This window comes from Desmodus rotundus, chromosome 3, assembly GCF_022682495.2.
Source record: "Desmodus rotundus isolate HL8 chromosome 3, HLdesRot8A.1, whole genome shotgun sequence".
Classification (NCBI taxonomy): Eukaryota; Metazoa; Chordata; class Mammalia; order Chiroptera; family Phyllostomidae; genus Desmodus; species Desmodus rotundus.
The window spans coordinates 13360399-13380417 of record NC_071389.1 but is presented as its reverse complement, the minus strand read 5'-3'; the positions used below and the strand labels follow the sequence as shown (position 1 = coordinate 13380417).

The 20019-nt window shown below is 45.4% G+C and overlaps 1 protein-coding gene across 3 annotated transcripts in view; it reads right to left on the bottom strand.

The window, feature by feature from the left end:
- Nucleotides 1-20019, bottom strand: part of ZBTB40 (zinc finger and BTB domain containing 40) — a 59916-nt gene that overhangs the window by 18149 nt on the left and 21748 nt on the right. For 2 of the 3 annotated variants that reach the window (XM_024554350.4, XM_024554349.4), the window contains 5 exons: nucleotides 13480-14237; nucleotides 12905-13035; nucleotides 5150-5342; nucleotides 4395-4552; nucleotides 616-808 (listed from right to left, as the gene is read on the bottom strand). In XM_024554350.4, coding sequence (XP_024410118.2) covers nucleotides 616-808; nucleotides 4395-4552; nucleotides 5150-5342; nucleotides 12905-13035; nucleotides 13480-14164 — 1360 coding nt within the window. In that variant the 5' untranslated portion in view covers nucleotides 14165-14237. The remainder of the gene's footprint in view (nucleotides 1-615; nucleotides 809-4394; nucleotides 4553-5149; nucleotides 5343-12904; nucleotides 13036-13479; nucleotides 14238-20019) is intronic. The other variant, XM_045190644.3, reaches the window with a different exon arrangement.

The following is a 20019-nucleotide window of genomic DNA, read 5'->3' as shown; positions in this document are numbered from 1 at the left end:
ATTTTTAAAACTGTTCAAGTTTGTCTAAGTATACATTACTTTTATAAGCTAGGATAAAAGTTATCTCATCTCCCAAATATGCTTTTTCTGAGAACCATCTAGTTTCAAATGCCCTAAGCCCAGGGGAGAACTGGCTGGAGTAGTTGTTTTTCTAAGGAAAGGAACCGGGACTCACTGCCCCGAACGGAATGGATGGGAGGGATTGCTGGAGCCAAACAGCACTCACGTGGGAATGGGGAAATTAAGATTTGTGGGGGGTTTTGCTCACATTTGTCAATATCACTTATCAATATAAGGTGTCAAAATTGTGAGCTTTGTGAGCCCGTTTGGCAACTTAGGCATTCACAGGTGACACGTGACAGACCCGAGAAAGCCACACTTTAACAAACCCTGCACCACTGGAACCTCATGAGGGAGCTTAATAAAAAAGAGTCATTCTCAGGTCTCAGGTCTTAACTCTAGGAACATGAGAATCACTGATTTGTGACAGTTTCTGTTTTGCAATGGCATTTCGTAACACAATCTTGCTCCCCAGCATGGAGCTAAAAGGGTGTTTTAAGCGACAGTTTTCTGCGGGAGTGGTTCTGGTCCAGAGAGCCAACAATTAACTAATACCTGTGGTGCTCGGCAAAGTGGCTAGTTTCTGCAAATTCTCCAGCAGAAGGGCCAAGTTCGGGAACATCATCTTCACAGCCTGGAGGAGTTTTACCAAACTCTCAGCAGTCAGGGTCCTCTCCTCAGACATTCTGTTCAACAAATTTTCTATTGTCTCCTTGGGTGTTCCACCCTCACAGCAATTCAGAATCACCTGCGGTGGCGAGTAATCAACCAGACACCGGTTACTGGCAATTTCAAATGCATCTGACACACCACTGGAAAACCCAGCAAGACGGTTTTACAAGATGCTCTGTCTCCACGTCCTCCCACTGCTGGTCTCTAGTGTTTTTTCATAGTCTCTTCCTTACTCTGTTTCAATAAAAATCCAAAACATTCTCCAAACAAACAGCTCTGTGAAAGCTGATCTTTCTCAATTGCAGGCTGTGTATTTTCTTTGCCTCCAGGAGTCTGCACTTTGTGAAATAGTCTTATACCAGGCCTGTATGGCAGAGCAAGTAGCTTACATCTAACCTGCTTCTTTAGACTGAGTTCGTTCGGACACCAGGATTGAGAAACAGATTGGCAATTAATTAATAGAGTTAGAGTGTTTTTCAATTTCTGTTCAGTAAAGTATAGGTTGCAATTTCAAAGCAATTCTATTATTTTACTTCCTTTTATTTGTACAGCAATCTGAATGCCCAGATAATTTATACATTAGTTTGTGTGCTGCAAAGTAACAGATTTAAAGTACATTTCTGGGTCATTTTTCTTGCCGATTCTTTCCTGTCTATCCTGCCCATTCTCAATGGCCACACACATCAGCTCCAGTCGCTACCCCCCAATTCCACCCTATGCCCCTCCTGGGTGTGTTAAAGGATATTCTGAGTCAAGAACGCACGGGGATCAGGCAAAAGGGTGAAAAACCAAACACGTGACAGCTATTTTATGGATATTTTCCTGTTACAATAGAACTGTTTCTTAATGGGTTACAACTCAATATGCATAACCTGGCTCTTACGGAACTGACATAGGACATTATTTCACTACACATAATCTACAGATTCATAGTAACTGAATTTTGAGGTTTCCTTTGGGGAAGTACCGGCTCTTAGGAGAAACAGTCAGGTAGACCAGTCACGATAGCATGCCAGAGGATGCTATTATCAAATTAACGCCCATTTTAAAATAATGAATTTTGCTAAAAGACCAAATTGGTTTTATACATATGAAAGGAATGTATATATTATAAGTCAAGTTGTCACATTCCTTGTCAGTACAGAACACAGTCATTCTCTTTAAGGTCTAATATGTATTAGATTTCTCCTAAATGAATCATAATTTAAAATGTAAGAGCTTATATCTAAAAACCATAATGATTTCAGTGCTATCTCTTCGTTCCTAAGCAATAACCTGACACATAATGAAGCAGCCAGTTACTGTTAAGAGTAGGAATGGGTTTTACAGCCAGACAGGCCTCGTTTGAATCCCAGTTCCAAAATGTATTGCCCATGTGAGTTTGGGCAAGATATTTAATTCTTTGAACCCTATTTTCCTCATCTGCAAAAGAAGATAACTACACCACCTCTTGCACAGTTCGCACGAGGACCCCGTAAAACGAAGTCACTATCTGTGGGGCCTAGCAGAATGCCCGGGACACAGGAGACTGTGATAAAGGGCAGCGGTCACTAGCATAACTGGGAAGCAGCAGGCATGGTGGCTAAGAGAATATGCTTCGTTTGGAAGTCAGGGTTCCAGTATCCGCCATAAGCAGCTGTGTCTCTGGGTGAGCTGCTTAATCTTCTGAAATGTCTGTTTCTTCACCTTTAAAATTGGGGTGATATCCTGACTTCATAAAGATGCTGTAAGGGTAGAATTTATGTGCTTAAAATGTCCTCTGCATACTTTCTGACACACAGTGAGCACTAAGTAAATGGCAGCTATGGTAATTGCTATTTTTGCATGTTTCCAATCCTGAAGACATTCCTATTTACCATTTCTTACTGAAGCCAAAACATGTGGAGAGAAGGGCCACGGTGCCTGTGATCAGCACTGCTCCGTCACAGGAAAGGGGTCTAAAGGCCGGCGCGCATGTGCCACCTGATGTCACAGCACTGCAGCTATCCAGCTGGCATTCTCTTCTACACCCCTGCTTTATTGTTTTTGCTTCGGTTTTCGTGAGAAGGAGTAGTTTAATGAGGCTCTGGTGGAACTCCAATCCTAAGAAGTGTTTTTTTGTGTGTGTGATTTATAACTAATTTAAGTTCTTCTGCTGCAGCCCTTTCTGTCAAGTTAACTGAAAGAGACAGAAGAAAATGACAGTGTGGTTCGTCTTGCTGCAGAGAATGAGGCCGGGTTTGGGCTCTACCTATAAATGCTGTTTTACCAAGATAACAAAGCAGTTCAAAGGACACATTCAATCCAGCTCATAAGGAAAAGGTTTGAATGAGTAATCGATTGAAATCACTAAGGGAATCAGGCGCTTCTAGAGCATAAGCAACTCACTTTAACTGAGTGACTGAAATTACACTTAATATGAAGTCTCAGGATAAAACAGGGGTTTAATCTTATTTTGTGCATTACCTTTCTCTAAGAAGTTCAAAGGAGTTAAAGTTTTAAAATATAATTAATTTTCAAGATACAATTTTGAAATTAAAGATGATTCCCATTTTATGTGAAAAACAGCAACACAAGATTACTGAGAAAAAGAAAATCAAGAATCCAGCCTCACCATTCATCCAGGGCATAGTCACTACACCAGTGGTTTCTCCGCATTTTCTCCCCGAACATTTAAGCCACTTCCCACGGTTTAAGACCTGATGCCACAAGAGCTCTCTGTCCCTATTCCTTCCTTCCAGATATAAAAACATTTTTTAGCACAAAGTTGAAGTCAGTAACACCAACAAATACAGTTATCTAGTTGACTTGAGAAGTCACGCCGGCAGTGTTATGAGGATTTCAGTAGCTGGCTGGTGGGAGAGTAAACTGGTGTAACCTTCCCGAAGGGCAATTGGGCAGTATATATCAAGCAAGCACTTGGAAAGCTTTATACTCTTTATTTCAATACCTCACTTCTTAAAAATCACTCTAAGGAAACAATTTCATTAGTATGCAAAGCCAGTGAGCCAGGGTGCGCTCTGCAACGTCTCTTACAGCAGGAAAACACTGGGGACCAGTGCCCCGCAATAAAGAACTGGTGATCACGGCGGGTCCACTAGACAATACCATGCAGCTCCTGACGTCCACGTTGTAAGCATGGACGCGCATTCGCAATATACTAAATCTGAAACGTTAAAGAACTGTATAGTAACCCCATCCCGGGCATGGTTCAAAAGGAAAAGTGGGGGCACACACTCGAAAATGTTAGCAGTGATCATCTCTGAGTGTTGAGATGGTGGAATATTTTAATTTTTTTCCTTTCTGTTTGTTTTCCCAATTTTCCACACAGATGAACAGTGGATCATTTCTGTAAAGAGGAAAAGTGTCATAATAATTACAAACATACCAATCTACTTCAGGTCTTGGGACAGCTGTTTTATAACAAAACGCATTGGAACAGAGCAGGAGTATCCACCCATCCATTCACCTCACCGTTTAATGCACAACTACCACGGGCGAGGCCCTCAGCAAGCTGCTGCAAGAATAAAGAGGCATGAATCAAGGACCTGAGCCTTGAGGTGCTTACTATGTAGTATGCACAAAAATACCGCAAGATGAAAAGTCCTACGTGTCACAAAAAGTGTTTAAAAAAAAGTGCTATGTGAATTCAGAAGGGAGGGAGAGACCCTTGACATGGTTACCCTTCTCTCGGTGCCGGTCAGGAATCCCTCCTTGGCTGTCTCCAGGAACTCCATGATAGGTCTCAGCTGTGTCACACACCGGATCAGGTCCTCTTTGTGCTCCAGCAACAGAGCGGCCAAGGTCCTTCCCTCCTCTGTGCTCCCTGGGGGGGAGAGAGCTGGAGAAGCACAAGAGGAGCCAGTCGATTTGAAGAAAAGGACAGCGTGGTTTGTCAGGAGAGATCTAACAGAATCGTAAAGTGATTCTCGGCCTATTCTGAGGATGCAAATGCAGAATCTCTCTTTTCAGAGAGGAAAGTACTTTATTATTCTGTTTAAATTGTATGAAAGGAAAAATGTCTCATTTATCTGTTGAAACACAAAGCTGCAGAGCCGGCCAGAGGTTAACTTCTGGTTGGCAAGGCCGCTGCTTTGTGCCGAACCCAAGTAAGAGGAAACTTCAGCCTTGAAAAGGGCTGTCTGCGAACCAGCTCACCCTGGGCTCAAAACATTGATCTGGGCATGCGGTTTCGAAGGGCAGAAGAACACTGGTGGTATTCTCCAACTTCAAGGTGTCAGACAGCTTAGTTAACCAGGGGATTGAAATGGAGACTCAAATTTAGCTTGTATATATTTAACTTGCAGCTTCCGGAAAGATGTATGTGAAGATCACTTAACAATAACTAAGCCGCTGAAGAAATGAATCACCGGAGCAAACTTCATCGCGTCTGCCTGGCACAGAACTCAGTGACTCGGGTGGGCGGGTTTGCTCCTACCTTTTGGCTGCACCACTTCCTCATCTTCCGGCTTTCTGCCTGACAGCGCTGCCTTTACCGCAGGGTTAGAATCTTGGCACAGCTGCAGAAGGGACACAACAGACTGAACATCCAGGCTCTCATCTCGCACTTTATCCAGGATTCTCTGGAATGCTAAATGCCCTTCTTCACCCGTAAGACATCCCGTTATGGTCTGTGGAACACAAGTACCCAGAAAGAGAGATCAGCCAGACACAAGAACCCCACACTCCTGGACTTTGTCAAGTAAGGTCCTCGACAATTTGGTCCCCCCACTTGGCTTTTCAGTGACATCTGGCACTGCTGTTGCACCTAACAACTGTCCTCTGACTTCATTGTACTGAGGCATTTTGAGGAAGCGCTTTCTGACCACACCTCCTCAGCCTTGCTCATTGGTTCTTCCAAATCCATAACCAGAAGCAGTACCTAAGACTGGTCTCAGCTCCTTAGTTTTTTCTCTTTATTCTCTCCCTTTTGAAAGGCTCCCAACTACCACTTTTGTGTAGCTAACCCTGAAAATGGCTCTCTGATGCTGAGCTCTGCATTTGAACCTAGAGCCTCAGCGTTTCTGCTGGATACGCCTCATCCCCCAGAGGTCGCAGCACCATGTGACTGAACCAAACTCACCACCCTGACGCTACTAAACCTAGAGAACGAAAAACGTCAGCGACTCCAGCGATAGAAAAAAACGAATGACCTTTCCTTTCTTTGGTCTGATAGAGCACCTCTCACACACATGGGAGGAAGGCCAATTGGAAGGTGGGACTTCCAACCTTCCAATGTACACTTCTACTTTGGCAATAATGAATTTATTTGAAAAAAATCTGGTAACCAAAACTTAATTTCACGTGTACAGTTTAATGTACATATAGCCTTTACATTTCGACTTGGCAAAACAGCCACCTGCCTTTGATGTTTTTTTACTGTCGGTACTATGAAAGAAAACAGCTTTCTCATGAGTCTTTAAAGAGCAAAATTAAGAGTTTTCTACCCCCCCCACCCCCGCACACACGATAGGATCTCATCAATATCTACACTTGCAAAGTTAAGCTAGTCAGTTATAAATTCTGGTAGTAATTACATGTTTTAAAATTTTTGTCTAGAGAGACTTTTCCCCGTGTCCCAAATGAATAGGAATTATAAATCAGTTGGACTTTGTGTTCTAAGTTTTGCTTTAGCTTGTTTCCTGATTGCTGGATGACTGTGTCAAGCTCAATTAAACATTTTTTTTTAAAGGTCCCTGTGTTTTTTGGTCATCTCCCAAGTAAACTTAGGTAAAACATGGTTTAGTCATCCACGTTAAGATTTTACTGGAGTAAGTAACTACCATGAACTGGCTTCTATTTAAAAAATAAAATGAAATAAATGAGATAAAGATACCAATTAAATGCTTAATCCCCTTCAATCACATTTTTCCAACCCGTCGTCCTTTGGTTAGCTGGTCCACAGTTCCTTTAGAATGGCCCTAAGAGCAGCAGGGACCTGGGGTAGGCAGCCTCTAAAATGGCTCCCAACATTCCTGCCTCCAGGCATCCTGCCCTTGGGCCGAACCTAGTAGCTAAGGAGACAATATGGCAAAGGAAGTGGGATGCCACTTCGGAGATTAGGTCCCTCTGACCCCTGTCTTGCCTCTGTGTGCACTGTGGCTGTCCTGCCCTGGATGCAAGATGCCATGCTGTGAGATGCCCTACAGAGGGGCCGACAGTCAGTGAGTGAACTTGGAAGTGGCTCTTCCGAAGCCTGCCAAAAGTCACGCGAGCAAGCTTAGAAAGAGACACTCTCCCAGCTGAGCCTTGAGAGGTCTGCAGCCCCGGCTGACACCTTGAACACCGTCCTATGAGACCCTGAGCCAGGGACTCAGCTAAGGTAGGCCTGGACTCCTGACCCACAGAAACCATGAGGTAATACATGTTTGTTATTTTAAGCTGCTAAACTTTAACTTGTTACACAGTAATTGATAACTAATAGAAACTCACTCGTTACTAATGCCCTTAGTAAACATGTCTCTTTCCCTTTATCTTCCTTTCCTTCCTTTCTTTAGTGCATCATAACTGATACAGCACATAGCTATCTCATCCTATACTTGGCCAGCTTTGTTTACCCGAAGCTCTCCGAATATCCCAAATCCACCTTTCTCAGCATCTAATTTGTCTGGCATCATCATTTGAACCACTGGGGAAGAAAAGCTTTCATTGATGGTGGCATCTGATGTGCTTCTCATTATCCCCTCTGCTGTCTCCTCCTCTGCAGAACTACTCAGCAGTGAAATTAAAACATTTGTTAACTTCATCGCTCAGCAGTGACGCGAGGGTGACCATCTGGGAAGGGAGGCAGGGGTGTGCTGCTGAAGGGGCCGGGGGCGGGGGGAGCAGTCAGTGGTCTGGATGGCCCTGCTCTCTGCTCTTTCCTCCAGAGCCTACTGGGGGCCTGCACTGGAGCCAGCAGCAGCCGTGACTGTTACCCCACTAGCCCCCACCTGCCTGGGGGCTCCACAGTGGAGTGAGCATTTCCGAACTGGCTGTATCTGCCTAAACAGAAGGGTGTCACGATTGCCACAGGCTGGGGCTCGCTGACTGTTCACGTGACGGAACCCGAGGACATGACCCGAAACAGAGTTCTGTTCTTTAGCCACACATTTGGGACTCCTCTGGTTCTCAGAGTTAAAGGCACTTCAATAAATTCATACCGATTCATAGTCACATGGATCATCAAAGCTTTTTTATCTGAGTAAAATATTTAAAGACTCTCCCTCTATTAGATGGGAAAGAAACACTTAATCTTCCCCTTGCACTCAGGTCTTTTCACTGACTTTACTTAATTCCCAACTGTCTGCATACTGCCTTCAGGCCTGCACGGTCACACTCCAGTCTCGATCGCTCGTGTTCCCCTGAATGCTACCAGCAACCACGACACAGACCATCGCAGCTCAGCGCCATCCCGGACACTGCGGGCGTGCCGATGACTTTACATCAGTTCCGGGGGCTTTACTATGACTAGTTAAGTGGGAGTCGGAGGGGTGAAGTGACCTGTCCGACGTCACTGGGCAAGCGAGCAGAGTAGCCTGGAAGGAACACTGCGCTCACTCCATCGACCTGGCGCCCTTTTTACCCAGTTCCATCTCCCAGATTTTGAGCGTAACCAAATCCATTTACAGTGGATCCTCTTGGACTGACTAGAGTCAACATTACTTTGAACACTGAGTAGTACCTGGAGAGCCTGCAGCATTGCTCTGGGTCCCAATGTTTAGTAGAGACTGGTACACAGTAGGTGCTTGATAAACGTTTAACCAAATGACATTCCCTTGCCATGGCACCACTGGGCCTTCTATTTATGGCAGCATATCTTAGACTCGATAATTAGCACGCAGGAGGTTTGGGAAAACAACCTGTTTCATCGCTTACAGACCTGCAAAATGAATCTTAGAAACTCACTTCTCAAGAGGGCCAGGCTACCCCGTCAGCGACACAGACCACCAGCCTGCACTTCTGACAAACCTCCAAAGCAGCGACACAGTTGAAAACATTCCATTCATGTAGAAGACGAGACTTGTTTGCTTTTGAAACAAAGTTGAAGAAAAAAAATGCTACTACATCTTCAGCTTTGGGAGTCTTTCTAGAACTTCAGATAAAAGTGGATCAAACAGCATGGAAGTCAATGTAGAAAAAGTTATCACCTTATTCTAGTGAAAGACTCACTTTGCTATATAACCATTAATTAAAAGCAGGGACATGGCTAGGAATAAAGAAGACAATGAAAAGTTCTAGTGTAAAAGCTGAAAAAAGTCCGAATTTGCCTTTTAATAGAGATTTTACTAAGTTCGGCCAGAAAGCCTCCTAGGTCATACCTGCTTTTCCTAGTGGGCGGGGCATATTACACTAAGACACAGGCAGACAGAAGACACAGCCCCATCTCAGCACCCAAGAGACTCCTCTGTAATCAGTTTTGGCTTCGGTTTCACACGGTTCAAGCAGCCCAGCCTCTTCTCGCAGTTGCTGCAATCACTGCCCAGGGAAAGGCTTTGCGGCCTTTCATCATTTATCTCAGGAAATAAAACAGCTGGGACACTGGTTCCCGGGGCTCTCCCTAACTCGGCCCAGGCCAGCTGCACGCCCCCTGTCTGTTTTTCAGAAAAAGGACAGGCTGGTCCATGTCAATTAGAACATCACTCACAAGCCTTAAATCAAGTCTCAAAATTACACATCTAAGGACAGATTATTTTTCATGTTAATAAGCTCTCTCAAGTTATGTTATGATGATTAACCAAATAACCACCACTGCCAACAACTCAAAGTTCTTTGGGAACTAAAAATACGAGGCAGAACCCAAAAAAACCTGGAATTATCTTCTGAAGGGCGGGCCCCTTGTACTTACTACAGGCTTAACCCACTAGGCGAGTGTTCTGGGGACCCATCTCTAACAGTGCACCAACTGGCGTTGTTGTCAGAGGCTGAGTTTGGCTTCAGTGAATTTTTTTGAAGACTTAATGCCTTTGCCCATTTCATGACAGGTGATTTACAAGTGCACCTGCCCACACCGCGCTGGGTGTGCAGCAGTTTTTGACCAAAACCAGCATGACCCCTCGTGCCCCACCCTCCCTATTCACCCAATCTCGTCCCAAGTGACTTTTTTTTGTTTCCCCCAATGAAAAAAGTCCTCAAAGGGAAACATTTTGCTGATGTGGAAAAGGTAAAACAAAAAATGGCAGAAGCACTAAAAGGCATCAAAAATCAATGAGTTCAAAAACTGTTTTGAGCAGTAGGAAAAATATCCCCTAGGAGAGTACTTTGAAGGTGACTGAAGTTGAAACATGTAAGAATATACAAATTTTTATAAATAAATCCCATTCTGGGGGGGGGGGGCCCTCATACAGTGTATCCAGCTCTACTAGCCTCTTGACCCTGAGCAACTTCATCTCTTGTAAGCCTTCATGTCCCAATCTGTAAAATGGGAGTGTCATCCCCGATATTGTAGAATCGCTGTGATATGAACGTCATTTACATAAAACTCCCACTAAAATGCCAGGCACAGAGAAGGAGCTCAGTAGGTGGTGACTGCTATTGCTTGTTATTCATTAACACAGCAGTTTTAGACTTCAGTTGACCTTGAAACCTCTTTTCAACTAATGCCTGTTAATATCCTAGCGCCATGGTCATCTACCCCTACACATGAGCTGGTGTGCTGTTACTTCAGGCACAATTTGCAAGTCACGTTTTCAAATGGGTGCCTCGCCCTCTTGGAAGTAGCTTCCTGAACTGCAGGTACGGTGTCTCAGACAAAGCCGTCAGTCTGTAGAACAGCTGTTCAGTGCATATAAAACTCATCAGGTGTGCTTGTTAAAAATGCACACCTCTAGTTACACTTCCAGAGACTCTGATTCTTAGGCTGGGCCAGAACTTGGAAATCTCCATCTTTAACAAGTTCCCCATGGGCTGCTAGTTTTCCTCTCTCTAAACCACACTTTGTGAGGCACTGCTGGTAAATTAACAGCTCACACAACTCCTAAAGTATGACGGTAGATGTCACAGTGTCTCTGCTGACACCTCTCCAACTTTTGAGGGGTCACTGAAAACCCATTTTTCCCAAGTGTTACTATTTGCTTACCCCTTGACTCGGCAAATATTTACTGAGCAACGGGCATGTGCCAGGCAGTGAGCTGGTTGCTAGGAAAACATAAGATTGGATCCCTATCCTTACAGAATGTCCAACAGCAAAGGAATCCTGCCACATGTGTAACACAGAAGTCACCGAACTACAGGAATCACCAAAAGACTTCAACGTTTGGTGTATTTGAGAACCATTCTACATTTCAGCCACAGTTGTAAAGTTGTCTGGTGGGCTATGCTAGTTGTTGTTGTTCTGCTTGCAGGTCACTCACTGTATGTCAATCACACTTCAATCAAGCTGTCTAAGAGCAAGTCAAAAGAGAAACATGAGCAGGGCCGAAGCACAAAGCAGTACCTCCCTAACTATTTATATAATTTAACTTAATCTTAGTTCCTAAAGCGTCTTTTTCCTTCTTCTCTCAGTTGTGGGAAGGTTTATTATGGAATGTAACGATCAGTTTTAAACACAGCCGCCACGTGGTTTGTAGAACTCTTCCTCTGACCTCTAAAACCGGGAGAAGTTACATAAGCCTGTAACGATCGCCAACAGCGACCCAGTGCTCTCTCAAGCACTATTAATGTTACCACCATCAGAGGATCAGGACAAGAATTGGGAGGAGAAAAACGTTAAATGAATCCGTGTCTGTACACATTTCTGAGTGCCTGTCACGTGCCAGATCCTCTCAGGCACCAGTGTTAGGAAAAAACGCGTAAGACCCAGTTCAAGTTAAGTGCAGAGGCGTCACAGTAACTTTAGTGTTGCTGATCTCAGGAACGGTGCTGCTGTCTGCAGCCACACTCAAGGAGAAAGTCTTAGGAAAGAAAATAAAGAGGTGTGCCGGATGGAGCGAACAGTTAAGAGAACATCCACGTGCAAAAACATAAAACCATAATGTCTTCCAGCATAAGGGGTACAAAGAATACCAAGGATTTACAACTTGAAATTCCCCTAAGAGAGTCATCAGGGTTGGTCTAGTCTTGTAAATAGCTTCTCTCTTAAGAAAACAATTTATAGCCAATGGTTATATTAACTATGGTTAAAATAAATACTTGACTTTGACTTTTAAAAAAAATAATTTGCTATATATCAGGAATACGTTTAAGTATTAGAAGGCATTTATTCATTGGATAAATAGTAACTAACAAAAACTAAATGCCTACAGCAACATGGGCAACCTCCCAACCCTGCCCCGCCAATCAGAGGAGAAAACCTGCAGGAGTGGCGGGGGGCAGGGTGGGGGGGCGTAGGGACAGTGTCCTCTCACTCTGCCCTGGGAGAAAGGGGCGGCGAGGGGAGTCCCAAAGTGGCCCCAGAGTCAATCCTGCAAGGTCATGAGGAATTAGGAGGTGAGGGAGCCCCCAGGTGGGGACGTGTCTCACTGAGATATTGAAGGAAAAAAAGTCAGCTAAAAAATAGGGTATGATAACCATTTGGCAGTTTTCCATCAGTTAATTCCTAAGCATTTCCACATACATGGTAAAGCACATCATTTTTACCCTGTTAGGAGACAGTATTAACTCAACCTGTAAGAAAACTGCTCGAAATCAATGTTAAGGTTTGAATTCTTGCTCAGAGTCTTACTAGCTCTGTGACCTTGGCCAAGTTACATCATTTCTTTGAGACAGTTTTCTCATCCATAAAACAGAGCTAAAAAAATAGCAAAATAGTATCCACCTCAGTGATTTCTGTGAGGATTAAACAAGATAACGTGTTCAAAACGCAGCACCGCTCAATAAGCGTCTGCCGTTATTGTTCTGACATCGGGAAGTGGCCACTGCATCCCGAAGGTCCGGTGCGATCCGTTATGAGTGTACATCACGTCCTCTTTGTACTGTGTGTTAAGGGTTTGTTGGTGTTTTTAACCTTGATGAATCGGAGGGAATGGCATAGTCACTTAAGAATCAAAACTGGTTGTAAGCTGGAATTCACCTGGTAATCAAAATAGAATTTTGTTTTGAAAGTATCTTACCTAGTACTTTTGCAAGACTGCCCTTTACAGCATAAATGTAAAAAAAAACCCAAACAAACCTGAGACTCTGGAGGATTTTGCATTTTCCTATTTCTGCCCCGTCTGGGAAGTGGATCTGGTACCCTGAGAACACTAAGCTAGCAAATAAAACTCATGGTACCTACCTCCTTCTGTACACCTTTGATTTCTGAACATTCCTCTAGTTTTGTTAAAACATCCTGGGTAACCAAGAGCGCGTCTGAGAAGATACTTTCATTTTCTAGAAGAAAATTCAGCTGGTATTTCCTCTCATCCTCTGAATGTAAAACAAAACAAAATTTAAAAAATCAGTGATTCATTACTTGAAATGATTTTAAAGACTTTAAGTTATCTGAGAACCATTAACTCACAGACTGCATTTGTAACTGACGTCTAGCACATCAGTTCCAAGAAGTAGAAACAGGACCTCTGACATCCTCCTCCTGGTTAAAGCGATGGCTAAGTTATCAGAAACGGTACACTGTTATTTCAATACCGCTTTCCTGCTCTGTAGTTCGGCTTCAGACTTGCAACACTCAAAAAGACAGACGTTTTTAAAAGAAGAATGCTCCAGTGGGAGTCATGCACTGGGCCTTGGTACCCTATCTGAGAGCGGTCTTTGGTAGATTTATCAAGGAAACAAAAAACTCATGAAGAGCACCGAACCCAGTAACTGAGGACAGGAGGACAGATCACGAAACAGCGCTCGCACGAGCATTACCTGGCTCTGTGCCGGCCGCCTTCGCCTCACCAAAGGCTTGTGCGACAGGGGAGGGAGAACAAACTGCAGCGGTGTGAGGAGTCTCCCCTATGGCGTCTGCACCCCTCTGAATCTCCTGGGCAGGGGAAGGATCCACGCTCATCTCTTGTGCAACCGGGTGGACGGCTTCCTGGGTCCCGACTTTCGCAGGCATAGAACCCTCTGGGGAAGAGTGAAGCTCTCCCGCTCCGTCGGAGGGAAGGATTTCTGCTTCTGGCTTCTGCAACCCCTCCCTGAGCGACTCGGAGGGTGGCACGGAGACACCCCTCACCACCTGACCCTGCATGGAGCAGTTTACAAGGCTGGTCAGGAGAGTCTTACAGCTGACCGCCACGTCGAACATCTGGAGGCTGTCGGCTAGGGAGATGATCTTGGAGAAGTTGTGCTTGCCCACGGGCAGCTTGCCAGTGTACACCATCTCTAACAAGAGGGCGAACTCCTCGGGGCTCACCACGGACGCGTCGATGGAGATGGTGTCCGTGCTATCCAGCAGGGTTTTGAACAGGAGGCTGGCGGCAGCCAGGACGAGCTTGTGGGCCCTGAAGTAAGTGGCGCCGATGGAGACGGTGCAGTCACAGAACCGCTGCTCCTTGCACAGCATGTAGAGCTGCTGCAGCAGCTGCCGGCTGTAGTTGGGGAGCTCCATGGCCCCGGCTCCGCCCTGGGGGCTTCTCGTCCTCTCTTTCCAGCACCCACTCTCTGAGGATCAGCACCAGATCCTGGAGAAACCCAAAAAGGCTGTGTGAACACTTCATAACATGCCAGGAAATGCTGAGGATAAACTATGAAAACAAACCAACAAAAAGGGCAATTCACTCATTCATTTAACAAATGTTGCTTAACATGAAGGGGCACAGTGCCGAGTATATGAAATTTATAATGCTGATATAACCATCACGTGTTTAACTAGAACAGGGCTGTGCTTAGTGCTTCACCTGGATGATCTCGTTTAATCCTCAGGATGACTCTATGGAGAGGACACCACATCCTCCCCATTCCAGCAGTGAGTGAGCAGAGGGGCCGCGAGAACTGGCCTAGGGAAAGCAGCCCTTGCACTGCGTGCCCGTGTCTCACCGCTTCCAACGCCATAAGTACCTGCGCTGCTGCACGTGCTCCTGCTCCAAATTACTACACTTTGCCGTGAATAACGTGTACTTTTTCGCCCAATTTTTTGAGGGGGACATAAGAGTGCACATTATATACATGGGTAGCACCAAAACGTGGGTGGGCATTATACCTGGCAAAATGCCGTAGTTCTCAGCCAAATGAAGGAGACAAATTTATAAGCAGAGACTCATAACACATGCCCTCATTTACTCTACCCTGCAACACTGTACGCGAGTCATCACCCCCCACCCCCACTAAAATGCACTTCCGCTTGCTCCTGCTCTCTCTCCTTCTCCTGCCTCACTGGCTTGCTCAGCTGCCTTTGGTCAGATGCCTCTGCGTCACGTTGGCCTCTAGAGTTTGGGGTGCTCCAGGACTCAGTGATTCTCTTGCCTCCTATCTTCTCTCTCGCCTGACGCAATAACTGGGAAATCTCTAAGTGCTGACAGCTTTCAGATTTCTATCTCCACCATGCACTTGGCATCTCCGACGGGAGGCCTGACAGGTTTCCTAAACTTGTTATCGAAAACCTCCCTGCCATCCTCCCCACTTCACAGCAATTCTGTCCTTCTAGTTAGCTGTTCAGGCTAAAAACCTAGAAGTCAACCTTGTCTCCTGTTTCCTTTTCATACCCCATATCCAATCCTTTATAAATCCTGTTGGCTATTCCTTTAAAATACATCCAGAATCCAACCACTCGTCACCGCCTCCGCTGGCTCTGCCGTGGTCAGTCCAAGCCCCCACGACCTTTTATACGGATTACTGCAGCAATGCCCTGACTGGTCCCCATACCTCCGCCCCTTCCTAGCTTTACCCCTACCCTGCTCTGTCTCCAACCCGGTAGTCAGAGTGATCTTTTTAGCCCAAAGCCTATCTTGTCATTTCTTTGCAAAAAGCCTCCATAGTTTCGGGTCTCACAGTAAAAGCCAAAGCCCCAGTGCTGACAACAGCCCACCATCCCCTCACAGTCTGGCTGCCATTAGCTCTGCAATGCCACCGCCACTCTCCGCCTCATCGGCTCTGCTCTTAGCAACTGCTCCCTTGCTGATCGGGGACACAGCGGGCAAGCCCCCCCTCCGGGTCTCTTCACAGGTACGCGGGGCTCCCTCCCTCATCTCCTCCAGGGCTCTGTTCACAGGCCATTATTAGTGAGGCCTTCCCTGACCATGTCCTGGAAGCAGTTGCCTCCTCTGCAACCTCAGAACACCCCCTCCCTCCTACTCGATTTTTCACGGTAGTATCTATCACCTACTGACATATTTTTTACTGCTCATTATGTAAGCTCTATCATGGAAGGACCTCTTTTTAATTTTTTTTCTCATTTTCTATATCCCAGTACTTAAAACTCTGCCTAACACAAACATTGTTGGCTAGTTGTAGAATGAATACATGAATGGGAGATAACGTAATGATACAGATCTGTACCTAGAAACCTGGTTTAGGGAGCAGGAAAGTTCAGGAGTGAAGTTTTGAGTAGGAGCTGACAGCTGACCTGTCTATAAGAGTGGGTACTGACGAGGCGAAAAGAAAGAGAAACAGGCATTCCCAGCAGGGAAGCCTCCACGAGGCACACAGGTAAGAAAACATGGAAGAGGCGGGGGCAGAAGGGGAGGAGATGGGGTAGAAGGAGTTCAGTGAGAGGGGAAAGGCAGGGGACAGGAGTGTCAGAAGATGACTCTGGAGAGGCAGGCAGGGGCGCTGGCCACAGAGAGGTTTGTGAGCCCCACACAGGAGCTTGCGTTTATCCTAGAGGCAACGAGGAGCCAGTGAAGGGTGCAAAGGGCTTTAAGCAGGAAAGTCACATGGTCGAACATGTGTTTTAAATATATCATCTAACAAAGCTTTGTACAGAATTTGAGGGGGATAATGCCAAAGACAGGCACTATTATTGCAGGACTTAAGGGGTAAAAAATCAATGAGGGCTTTGACCAGGAAATGTGGTAACAGAAGAGAGAAGGAGACAGCCAACAATATTTAGAAAGTACAACTGTCGTCATTTCGGGTCTGAACGGCTGAGACCCCCAGGTTCCTGGTTTGGTGTGTGAGGATGGATGGTGAGGTGATCCACAACAGGCAAAAGCCCCTTTCTCAGGCCCTCTTTCCCAGAGCTGGCTGGACCCCAGAAAGCATGACTGACCCTAATTGTTTTATGGGCCTTTATTCTCAGGACTAGAAAATTCCTGGAAGCGCCCTGAAGGCATAGAGGATCCAGGAACTTGCCAGACAGGACAGACCAGGTCACAAATGACCACCGGACCGCACCCAAAGATAACAGGGAAACAAGCGGCACGCCCTGCTCCTCCGCAACCGCCCATCGCCCGATAATCCCGGGTAAAACTCCCAGCCCGACCCCTCAGGGCTGGTGCTCGGGTGCTTCTCCGCACTCAGCCCTGTCCCTCCCTCGGAAAAGTAAAAATAAAACCTTTACTCTTCACTCTCTTCTCTCTGTGAATTCTTTCACAGCCCGTGTCACCGACCACCCTAACGATCCAGATAACACAAGGAAAAGATAGTTTAGGGAAGGTGACATCTAGTTAAGTTTTGGGCTTGAGGATCTTATGATGACAACAAAATTGTATAATCTCACTAAAAATAAAGCAAAAAATACAGTAAAAAACCCCGGCAGAAGACATATGTCAAAACAGCGCAGGTTGCCTTGTTAGCAGGATTATGGATAATGCCCTGTCTGCGCCACCATTATTTCTTTATTTTACATTTGGAACTGACACATAAAAATAGAAATAAAGTGCTTCCAAGTTCCGGTTTCCAGTCTGTCTTGTAAGGAGTTTAGAAGTCACTATTCCGTCCTGACAACAAGTGAAAACCTAAACAAAGTGAAAAATCAACAACTCTTCTTAGATGAGTCAGAGAAGCGAGGTCCAGGGCAAAACTGCTGCCCCTAAAACCGAAGAGACAGACAGGCGGGGACAGAGACTCACTGCTGCTCAGGGCAGGGGCCCACCATGGACACAGCCGCAGGCCCCAGGGCCGCAGGGAGAACGGCACTGACACCGACGACCCGCCGCAGGCTCCGCGAGGACCAGTCTGGGCGGTAAAAATTCCAGAGACACCCAGTCATGGTTTTATGAGTTTTACCTCCAGGAGCTCTACGGGGTTCTCACAGCAAATACTGGAGAAAAATTCCCTCCTGCTTCTAGGAGGGGAAGGGGAGAACCAGCCATTTTTAAAAAATATAGCAACACTCCGTTCTTCTTAACAAGGCGTCCCTCCGGAGACACTGTATTACCAGAGCCTAACCTAAAATACCCAGCTTCTCCCGTTCTGGACACCCAGTACCACCCAGGCGTGGGGGTGACTGAGAAACACTGGGGAGGCCCACCGTCCAGAGGCACCTGCTCACCAAAGACACAGGCCTGCCCCTGCCACAGCTCGCCACCCACCCTGGAGGCCTCCTGACCACAGTTCTTTCCACCCAGCACATCAATGCCTGCCTTTCATAAAGAAGTGCAAGGCATACTAAAGGCAAAAAAAAAAAATTAAAAAACAAAACCATTTGAAGAGACTGAACAAGCACCAGAACCTCAGTCAGATATGTCAGGAATGGTGAGACCAGGAATTTTTTAAAACCGTGATTAATGTGCTAAGGGAAAAAGCAGACGACATGCAAGAACAGATGGACACTGTAAACAGAGAGACGGAAATTCTAAGAAAGAACAAAAAAGACGTGCCAGAGATCGGAAACACTGACGGCAATGAGGAACGCCCTGGACGTGTTCGTCAGTGGGCGGGTGCAGCTGAGGACAGGACCGTGGGGCCGGAGCACAGGGCAACAGGCCCTGACGAAATTAAAAAGCAAAGTGAAAAAAGCGTTTAAAAAAACCACCCAGAGCAGAATATCCAAGAATTGTGAAAGAACTACAAATGGCAAAGCATACGTGCAATGCGAATGTATAAAGGAGAAGAAAGAGAGAAAGGAACAGCGAAATATCAGCAAATCAGATCCAACAATAGAGAAAAAGAATTATACACCGTGAGTGGGTGGGGTTTATCCCAGGTATCCAAAGTTGGTCCAACATTTGAAAATCAATAAATGTAATCCCACATCAACAGGCTGAAGAAACTGTAACAATGACAGACTAATGATTACAGCAATAGACGCAGAAAAAGCATTTGAAAAAATCCAACATCCATTCATGATAAAAACTCGCAGCAACCGGGCATAAAGGGGAACTCCCTCAACTCGATAAAGAACATTCTATTAAAACCCCACAGCTGATAGTACACTCCAGGGTGAGAGTCCTGAGGGTTGCCCACCAAGGTCAGAAAGAGGGCAAGGGTGTGTCCTCTCACCAGCGCGATCCAACACCGACCCAACTGGAGATTCCAGCTAATGCAGGAAGGCAGGAAGAGCAAAGAACATGTATGAATGAAACAGTCTTCGTCCACAGATAATGTGGTCGTCTGTGTAGCAAATCTGAGAGAATCAATAAAAAACCAATAAACTAGGATAGCAAGGTAAATACACGAAAGTTAATAGCTTTCCTACATATGAGCAATGAACAAGTGGGCTTTGAAATTAAGACATAACCATTTTATTAGCACCCAAGAAAGAAATTTAAAAAATGAAATACTTAGGAACAAGTTAACAAAATATATACAAGATGTATGTGAGAAAAACTACAGAACTGATGAAAGATATCAAAGAAGAACTAAAATGGAGATACATTTTATATTCATGGATTGGAAGACTCAGTGCTGCCAAGATTTCAGTACTTGCTAACTTGGTCTATGATCCACTACAACCCTAATCAAAACCCCGGAGAGTCATTTTGTGGACAGTGCCAGAGTCTGAAGCTCACGCGGAGAGCCAAAGGCCCAGAGCGGCCAGCACAGTACTCAAGAAGAGCAGAGGGCGGGACGGACACTACCTGGCTTCAAGACTTACCACGGCTCTACAGTGACCAAGACGGTGAGGCACTGTGAAAAAACAGATACACGGACCCACAAAAATACAGTCACCTGCTCTTTGCCAGAAGGAGCCATGGCAGTACGATGAAGCAAAGACAGAGTTTTCTTTCAATAAATGGTGACTGAACAAGTAGATATCCACAGTAAAAAAAAATTAGTCGCAGAGCTCAGAGCCCTCACAAATTTAACTCAAAATGAATCACAGGCCTAAATCTAAAATGTAAAACTCTAAAACTCCGAGAAAAGAACACAGGAAAAAACCTAGATGCACTTGGGTATGGCAATGACTCTTTAGGTACAACACCAAAGGCAGGATCCCTGAAAGAAATAACTGATTAGCTGGACTTAACTAAAATGTAGAAACTTCTGATCTGTGAAAAACGCTGTTAAGAGAAGAGAGGCCAGACTGGGAGAAAATATTTGCAAAAGACACACCTGATAAAGAGCTATTATCCAAAATACACG